General features: G+C 30.7%; 1 protein-coding gene and 1 long non-coding RNA gene across 3 annotated transcripts in view; both read right to left on the bottom strand.

Moving 5' to 3' along the window:
* The window catches only part of LOC145018853 (uncharacterized), a 2,588-nt gene extending 311 nt beyond the window's left edge, over nt 1-2,277 (bottom strand). Inside the window, exons 1-2 of the long non-coding RNA XR_013667214.1 lie at nt 745-2,277; nt 1-3 (exon numbers count right to left, since the gene is read on the bottom strand). The exon at nt 1-3 is cut by the window's left edge and continues 311 nt beyond it. This is a non-coding gene — a long non-coding RNA (uncharacterized LOC145018853). The remainder of the gene's footprint in view (nt 4-744) is intronic.
* Nucleotides 2,278-3,209: 932 nt separating this feature from the next.
* On the bottom strand, nt 3,210-8,499 carry FIM1 (fimbrin 1). Of its 2 annotated transcripts, none has more exons than XM_078973098.1 (15): nt 8,290-8,499; nt 7,834-8,047; nt 7,569-7,739; nt 7,238-7,476; nt 6,681-6,852; nt 6,134-6,172; nt 5,964-6,032; nt 5,716-5,832; nt 5,347-5,558; nt 4,990-5,145; nt 4,453-4,652; nt 4,168-4,325; nt 3,968-4,064; nt 3,780-3,871; nt 3,210-3,686 (listed from the first exon to the last, which is right to left on the bottom strand). In XM_078973098.1, exons 2-15 carry the CDS (start codon nt 7,918-7,920, stop codon nt 3,417-3,419), a joined length of 2,079 nt encoding a protein of 692 aa, XP_078829224.1. In that variant the 5' UTR covers nt 7,921-8,047; nt 8,290-8,499; the 3' UTR covers nt 3,210-3,416. The 2 variants fall into 2 exon arrangements, with proteins under 2 accessions (XP_078829224.1, XP_078829225.1); XM_078973099.1 differs by having other exon boundaries at nt 7,834-8,011.
* Nucleotides 8,500-9,818: the final 1,319 nt, after the last annotated feature.

Here is a 9,818-nt window from a genome sequence, read left to right as displayed (position 1 = left end):
CCTCTATGAAAAAAAAAATCCATTTCCATGTCATTAAAAACATATAATTAGTTATAAATCTTAAGATTTGAAGATATACAACACACATTCATAATTTGAAATCGTGATGACTAATCAAATATTTGTTAAAATTTTATTAATTTACAAAGATAGAAGCTTTGTGTAAACTTAGTTGGTAAGCACTCCTTATTTCTCCAAATGCACACCTTGTTTAAAAGGAATAAGTACATAGTCTAATTAAACTGAAAAAAGCTTTCTTGAAAAAATCAAGTTCTTGGAAAAAAAAGTTAGAAAAAGTTCAAAATACCCCTTAAAATTTTTATTGCACCAGAACTTCAAAGCATTGACCAACTTCTTGTCCATAATCAAGAATGTTCATGCTGATTTGAAAAAGTCTACCACATACAGCAATAAACAAAAAAAAGATCATAATGTCCTTTGTTTATTTTTTAGAAAGTTTGCAAGTTGATTTTTTTTATTCACCATATTTGCAATAACAAAAAATAAGGGCACTGATTAGTTTATAATATTTCAATAATAACAAAAAATAAATCATTATTGACGATGGATTCATATGTTGTCATTATATTAGCACATTAAATTTGATGGCAAAAACCTCCTAAAATTACAAATTGAAAAACACAATCACACCGAAAACATGAAAAAAAAAAAAAAAAAAAAAAAAAAGAGATAAAAAATAATATTTACATCAAAAAAACAATTTTAATGGTTTATCTTTCTTACCGTATACTAAATGTAGGATACATCTGGAAACCAACTATGTAATCCACTCTGTTCAAAACAAAATTAGAAAACTATAAAAATTCATAAAAACAATGACAACATGTTTAACAAAGCACAAATACAACAAAAACCTAGAAAACATGACTTATTGGTAAGTCAAAAACATCCCTAAGGAAAGTTTTTACAGAAGAAGCATATTTCAATAAAAAAGTTTACACTACAAATGGATTTTTTGATTTCTCCTTAGCTATACATCTCAATACCTAAAAATAAGTAGGTTTAAAAAAATATATCATTTTCAAAAAAGAGATTCATTGTTGTGCTTTTTCAATCAAGCAAAGAAACCCAATTACGAACCTCATGTTCCAGTTCAATATCTTGAAAGTCAAAAACATTAAATTATGCTCTTATTTTTCTTTTCTTGATTCAAACAAATAAACCTAATGGAGATGTTAAATATCGTAAGTGTGTTTGACTACCACCAAATCACGATTCAACAATAAATTTTGTCTAAAAAGGTCCACAAATCAAAAGAATATATACTTATTTCGAAAACCATAAATTCAAAAAAGAAATCATAAACTGATAAACATTGTTCACAAGAAAAAACACATCCATTGTAAAAGTAGGCATTTCAATTCCAAACGTCTGAGTTTGTTTCAAATTCAAAATACATTTCAATTCCAATTCATACTGCAAATAAGAAAGCAATAGAGGGTTGAAGCTTTAAACATTAAAATCTAATTGATGGTTCTCTTAGGCATTTTATCGAGCACGTGGTAGGTGAAACAAATATTCCAAGCTAACCATGTAAAAGAGCTCAACAATTAACATATCCAAAAAAACAGAAAAATATGAATATGAATACACCATGTTGTATAGAGGAAGAAGAAAAAGTGAGATAACTAACCTCAGATCAATATGAAGAAGAGCATAATATTTTCCACAAACCAAAATAAGAAAACAAACACACATACGAAAATAAATAAAGAACGTGAATTGGTGAAAGAGTAAGAACCCGAGATGATGATTTCCTGATTCCTCCTGCTCAAAAAATAAGTAAACAAACACTCAGATAACTTTTTTCTCGTGAAAGAGAGGACAAATCTACCATTCTCCTCTTCTGTGTTTCTCTCTGTTTACTTCCTTCCGTTACACATGCTTTTTAACAGCGCCTTTCGTGTGGTTCTCTCATAGTGTCGGTAGTGATGTGGTGCAACGCATGTAGTGATCGAGGGCATGGAATAACAACTGTGGTGGAGGTTGTGAGAGTCGATTGTCTCTTTAGTTCATACTCAGATTTTAGGATTTGTGGTAGAGAGATAAGGGAAAGAAGGGCTATGGAGAGAGATTAGGGCTGAGATTAGTGGATGGGTTAAGGAAACCATCTACTGATTCAATTAAGAAAAATGAAATTGTCAGATTTACAGGAGGTGAAGCAAATTAGGGGCAAAAATTGGTATTTTATTTTGATAGAATTGGGTGTTTTTAAGAGGACATGTGTGTGAGTGGTTTTGTTTATTAGATAAGTAGATTAGAATAGGAAGAGGGATGAATATATATATATATATATATATATATATATATATATATATATATATATATATATATATATATATATATATATATATATATATATATATATATATATATATATATATACTCATATTTTTTATGTTTATGAGTGACGTAAAAATCTAGAGGAAAAAGTATATTTTTTAGTGATAGGGGTAAAATGTAAAGTTTGGTAAAAAAAAAATTGTCTATACATAAAAAATGTGTTGTTAATCCATTTCAGTAATTTTGTCAGCGTTTTGAAACTTTTTGCATGTCTATCATTAAAACAAACTTATTAATTAACTAATAAGATTTTATAAACTAATTTATTTAGTTTAATGAATAATCTTAGTTATTTATTTAGCTTTTTTAAAATAATTATGATTACAAATCACTTATTTATTTTAGTTGATAACTAATAAATTTATCTCTTATAAATATATTATTTATTTCATTCTATTTAAATGGTTTTTTGTGTGTGAACCCATAAGTTCATTTATAATTAGTAGTACAATAAATTCCTTGTTTCTTGCACACTATATCCAACAATTACATGTTTAGAATAAGTTTGGATCCATTAAAACACTTCAATTCATTAAAAAGATGTTGGGAGTGTCGGAATCAGATTTGGCAAAGTAGGATGTGATAAAACCTAACCTATTATTTACAAAATATGTTCTGATTAGGTGTTATAGTTGTAAATGGAGGGCATAAAGACAATTAAAGGACATTTAACTATCGTATCTTGAATAGCTACAAATGTCTTATACCATATATGAATGAATCAATTTCTTAAGTGAAAAATCACTTCCTAATTCCTAATCTTAAAGCATGAGAGAACATTCTCATCCCATCTTTCCACCATTTTAGGGGAGACAATGGTCGTATATCCATAATTTTTGCAAGAATTCAACAAAAAAACACAAAGTTTATACATACATGTCAACCTAAATGTATATTACGTATGTGTATAGTACTTTAAGATTAATCAGTGGCATTAATTCATTCTACATTAAGTAAAAAAATAAAACTTGTATAGCTTCCCATATTATTCCAAAGAAACGTAACCCAAAACTCCTCATATTAAGACTCTACCTAACAAGAATATGTACACATTATTGCAACAAAGTGTCGCTATTTTCTACCATCGACATAACCCCATTATCATCAATCGACAACTTGGAGATCTCAACGCCCGTGAAGTTATCACGATCCCCATTCACCGAAGATGATTCCGGTGATGCTTCCGGAATCTCCAAAAACGATGCCGGAGATGATTCCAATTCCAATTCCAATTCCAATTCCGATTCCGACTCATCACGAGATCGTTGCAGACTCCAGTACATAATGCTGGCTGTCAGCATAAGTATCATCTTCTGATTCACCTATCAAGCAACAAACACATTCTCATTTTTTCACATTTTTTTATGCATTGATGGTTTGTACTGTACAACTCACAAAACACAAATTAAACTTACCTCCATGATGTCTTCAGGCAGCAAGAAAATCGAGCACCCTAGCTTTCGGGCAACACTGATTATGTAAGTTGCATTCAACTTCTTTTCCTCATCTATTTATAAACAAAAAAAAAAGAAGATGACAATTTTCGAATCTTAATAAATTTTTTTTTTTTTGGAATTATATATATAAAAAGATTAATACATACCACTTGCACCCTTGGTTACAAGGTTCCAGTTGACAACTCTGGGCTCTACTGCACTCAAAAGCTGAAGGAAGAATATGCCACTTGAGAGCTGTTTATCCTGTTATAAAAAGTTACTAATTATTGTCTGTGTATAACATGGTTTTTCAATTAGTGATATGATTAAAAGAAAAAGAAAAATACATCAATCGAATTAATCAAACCTTAAAACTCTCTATTTGAGATGTTCTTCCTGTGTTTTTCACTTTTTTGTTTGCCCATTTCAAAATATCCCCATCTGTTATCTCCTTCCCTTGTGAATGTGATCTCAAGTTTTTCAAAAGTTGAAGCATGTGAAATCTCATCAATTGCCACAAGAAAGCTGAAAAGAGCATAAAAGAGATATTAGTATACCTTTTAAAAAAGTCTACTTTTTCTCACAATCATAGTCAAAGTTGACAAAGTCAAAGTCAAACAATGAATGGCATGAAAAGATTGTGTGTTGTTACCAAGTATGAGTTTCTTGTTCCCTTGAACGAAATCATTTCCAGCTAAATTCACGAGTGAAAATTTCAATTGAGTTCCAATCTTAATGACTTGATTGCAATTTTCGACTTTTCTAAATGGCATCTTAATAGGGGGTTTTGATGATTGCTTCCAGTTAACTGATCCTGGAGAAACTTTGTCTAAAACTTCCAAAAGTACCCATCTGTATCAACAATATGCATTAAGTTGCTTAAAGAAACAATCTTTATTACCTAAACTCAGTAGCAAAACCAGAAAATCTATGAAAAAAATATAAAGGTTTGACCTTTTTTACAGAAAAAAGTTAAAAAAGTGATTAAATCAATAAAAGTATATATGAAAGTTACCAAGAAAAGTAAACAATATGCTTAAAGAAACAATCTTTATTGCCTAAAATCAGTAGCAAAACCAGAAAATCTATGAAAAAAATATAAAGGTTTGATCTTTTTTACTGAAAAAAGTTTAGAAAGTGATTAAATCAATAAAGTATATATGAAAGTTATGAAGAAAAGTAAACTCACCCGTTTCTGACATCTTCAAACAAGTTGTTGACATAAGAAGAAATTCCAAAACTATTGATCCAAAGTCTAAAGCACCTTTCATCTCTAGACATTTGCACATCATCTGTCATCATTTCAGCAAAAGAAATCTTTTTGCTATCAGTTGATAGGCCATTCCTGCAAAGAAAAAAAGATCACCATCAATCTTGAATTTAGAATTTATGAAATCAATTACTAATGATTTAGAGGGTGTTTGGATTATGTGTTTTGAGTGTGATAATCATAAGTAAAAGTATCTGGATAATCACTTTCAAATGTGCAACATTTAAACACCCTTTGAAAGATGTAAGAAAATAAGGTAAAGGGTCATCTTTTAACCTTTGGTGGAATATCTGTGCAACAAATGCAAGATTAAGATTCGATGAGCCTTCAACTATGTCCTTAGGAGTCAAGTATCTTTTGCAATCCATTTTTTCCGCATGGTGAAGTACCAAATCTGCCCTTTGGACAGGATCCTTAGCATCAAGAGTGGCTGGATTTCCATGTTCAGGGGCAAGAACATTTAGCAGATATGCATACGCTTCTCCATCCTGTAAAAATGTAACAAAATGACTCTATTAACAAAAGGCTCAAAGGATTATAAACTCAACGGATAACAGTAATGACCATTTTACCCTTCTTATAAACTATAAATGTACATGGTATTGTAACAATAACTTTGAAACTCAACAAAGAATGAGAAACTACCTTAAGATCAGATGAGAAATTTGTTACAGGTTTCTTGTAACCTGCTTTCTTAAGATGAAAGTTCATCCATTTTAGTAAGAGTTTTTCGGGTGCTAATCCCATAAGCTCCTCCACATCCTGCAAAACAATTTATATCAACAACATTCATTTACATAAATAAAAACTAATCACATAAACCACATTTGGGTAATTGTATAATGGAAAAATGGAGCATGAAAATGGTATCAAAAATGAAGTGGAAAATATACGTTGTTGTCCTCCACAAGTTCCACAAGCTGTGGTGTCTTCCGAAGGTTAAGATCCGCAAGGAGTTGGATCTGAAAATGCCACAATTGAAATAAGCAAAAGTTACAAAGAGGAAGTAAATATTTTAATACACTAAAAACAAGATTTTTTTTTTAAAATACGATAACTTCACCTTTATGATTTGAGAAATTAGACCAAGTACCAAATGAGGCTGCAAAACAAAAATTTGTAAACATTAGGTTTAACCACTAAATCCGCATTTGTTACACAAGAGGGATAAGCATTCGAATGCTATTTTGGAAGATAAGGATTAGGAGGGCATTCACGTCTTTTCACAGACTAGAGACCAAAAGCAATTTTTGTCTTATTGACATCAGTCTCAGTCCAATAAAGTACAACCTGTTTTGTCCAATACTATGTAACAAATACGTCCTAGAAGCTTTAGGCTACGTTTGGCTTACTAGCTGAAAAGTTAGCTTTTAGCTGAAAAGCTAATTGTTAAATAGAAAGCTAGTTGATTAAAAATAGTGTTTCTATAATTAATTAAGGGGTATATTTGGAAAAATTTTAAAAAGCTCCGAAAAAGCTGATCTAAGTAGCTTTTTAAAAAGCTACTTTTTGGTTTGCCAAACATGACAACTAAAAAAAGCTAGAAAAATAAGCTAGTTGTGGTGTGATAAACACAGTCTTAATGATGAGTGTAAGTCAAAATTACTTACTCTTCCCTCAATGAGATCTTGAGTGCCAATATTGACCACTGTGCATCCTATAGCCTTAGCAGAATTGAGGCAAAGAGTATGATTTTCATTTCTTTCCCAAGGGTTGAGTATTCTCTTTGTGTTAATAGCTCTTTCATCTATTGTATTGGGAACAGCTACATTGATAAGTTTACTGCATTATAGTTATACCATAATAAATACATAAGTACAAACATCCATTATTGCAACAAAGAGTGGACCTATGTTCTATGCTTGCACGTCTCAAACTTTTTCTTTTTATAGTTTTAAAAAAAAATAAACATAAAAACACAACATACCTTCATCTTCTTTTATGTAGTGATTAAAGTCATTAAAAAAACACTACATACATTCACCATTTTATCGATTTAGTTGCAAAACGATAAAATGATGAAAGTATAACGGACTTTTGAATGTTCAAACAGAGTATAATGGTGTAATCAGTAAATCGATAAAATGGTTGAAGTATAAGTGTTTTTCTTCATTTTTTTTTTCCAAAAATAAAATAGAAAATGATAAAACAGACCGTGGTTAAATACCATAGAAGAACTCCATCTCTAGCAAGCTCAAACAAGGCATTTGTAGCAGGATCTATGGGAAGAAACTGCTTCATAAATGGATCATCCCTAAGGTAGCTATTGATATGAGCAACATAAGATTTTTTCTCTGATTCATCAATTGTGTGAAGTAGTGTTGTGGTTGTTGCATTAAGAAAGGAAGATGAGTTCTTTGAGTCACCCGATTTGTTCACAACTTTTGATTGAAGAGTTACATAAGCCTGCCATATAATGCAATTAACAATTAACTATTGATAAAGAATTCACTCAAGAGATTAAGAAATATGTATATGAAAAGTTAATAACTAATTACCCTGAGAAATTCTTCAAATTCAAGTTTGTTACTAGTATCAGAACCAGATGATTGTAACACATCCCTGATTTCATCCTCTGTAAACATCTCATTGAAAGGCTTCAATTTCAGAAACAAAGCTGGCAAATCCTCAACAAGAACTTGCCCATTTTGATTCTTCAATGCTATAAACTGCACACGAAAGGATCATCATTCATCGAGAAGTTTCCATTAGCGAGAGAAATTAAGATCAACTGAGGGGAGGTTAACAATTAACATTAATCACCTTGGATTTGAGGCTATGAAGTTGAACTTGAGTAAACTGGCTTTGTAGCCAATGATCAGAAACAAGAACTCCTTCAAATCTAGACATCGCTCCTTCTTCCCCAAATTTTACAAACCCCGAAGCCAATTAAATTCGATTGCCCCTCTTAACTTCCTTCTCCGATTATTTAATCACCGAACTGATACTCAGAAAGCGATAGCAAATCAAGCTAAATCTTCAATACCCACAATCCAAGTAAAAAAAATTCCCATTAACATCAAAGTCAAAACAACAAGTCAAATCAATAGAATAAACAGTACTATATGAATTATTTGAAGAAGCAAACGTGCTTAAGGCAAAATATGTTATGGTAGGTGGTCGACAGTCGGTGGGTATTCAGAAAATTAAACAGAAAACAGATTCAAACCCAATAATCTCAATATGGAATAGATGCAAAAGTGCAACACATATACAAACCTGCAAAAAACCAGCGGTGATTGGTGATGACTGTTTGATTACGTGATTTGAGAGGAAAGAATAGTTTACAGAAGTTATGAATTAGATACGAATGCGTAATTTTGTTTTAGAAAGGAGTAAATAGTAAAAGGGTAGGAGCGTATGGGGAACCAAAAACACCATTTTGTTTTAGAAAGGAGATGATATGAGAGAGCCAGTTAAGAAACGGCTGTCTGGGCGCTGTGCTTATTTTTTGTTTTTGATTTTTTTTTTTTTTTTTTAATTTTAATTTTTGTGAATTTAATGAAGGCTGTCCCTACTCGCGCGTGGATAGTAGATGCGTACACGCGTCTTGATTTAGTGAAATACTAGACAAACTAATTTACACCTATAAAATCAACGTCATCAACTTTGCCTCTATTCATATGCGGATGAGACTGAATAAAAAACGATATTGTATTTGCATCCATGTTTTACATAATAAATACTTATTGAAAGATTTTCACATATGTGGAGTCCCTAAATGTCTAATTTGTTGCATATTTGTATTTATTATACGTTTTTGATGCGTTTAATCTTTGTTTAATATGAAAAGATTATTGTGCCAATGTATATTTTTTTTTAATAATTTTTATAATTGTTTGATCTAAAAAAAATTATTGTGCCAATGTATATTTTTTTAATAAATTTTATATTTAATGATTATTTATTTATTAAAGAATATGTTTAATAAATAGATAGGTAGGCAAAGACACGGAGAATGAGTGACTTTCACACCATTTTTATTCCATACAGGTACAAGTATTGGCTAGTAAATTTCTTCGTGTCCAAAAACGTGTACACAATATTTAATTTAATCATACCATGTGATTAAATAGTTAGTTATATTCTCTAAAATAATAAATTTTCAGTATTATTTTCACAAAATACTAATTTCTCCAAATGAAAATACAAGAGTTTGATATATTTATTTAATAATCGGATTCTTAATAAATAATCAATAAGTCACAACTTTCTAAAAGTATGATCCTATAGGATTATATGTTATGGTAGGTGGTCGACAGTAGGTATTCAATATGGGTATTCTACATTTCCCATGCTCCATTTCTTGGAGTAGAAACAAATTGGATCATTTGGGTCACTAGTGAGAACTATCTCATAATCAATTTTTTTCTTGAGGCCTTGGTTAGACAATTCAACCTTGGCTTTTCCCTTTCCTTTAGGATGAGAAATTTTCTTCCTTTTAGCGACACCATGACTAATGACCAAGATAGGAGCGGTGGAGCCCGATCCACGAGTTTTTATCATACTCGCTTAGGCGGTTTTTAGCATGTCTTGTAGCTCCATCAACATATTATCCAAGTTGTTCATGTTGTAGTTCATAATTGTAACATCCCAAATTCACGGTAAAATTTTTTCATTTTTCAATTTAGTAAAACCATTATTTCAATCAAACACCCAAGTGATGAGAAGCCAAGTATCAAATCCAAATATCCCAAAATCAATGTATCATAAATTCTCCAAAACAAATCATCAAATGATGTGTATGA

This window comes from Lactuca saligna, chromosome 9 (genome assembly GCF_052625555.1).
Source record: "Lactuca saligna cultivar CGN05327 chromosome 9, ASM5262555v1, whole genome shotgun sequence".
NCBI lineage: Eukaryota > Viridiplantae > Streptophyta > Magnoliopsida > Asterales > Asteraceae > Lactuca > Lactuca saligna.
Note: the sequence above shows the minus strand (reverse complement) of the source record. Positions and strands in the feature narration are given on the sequence as shown.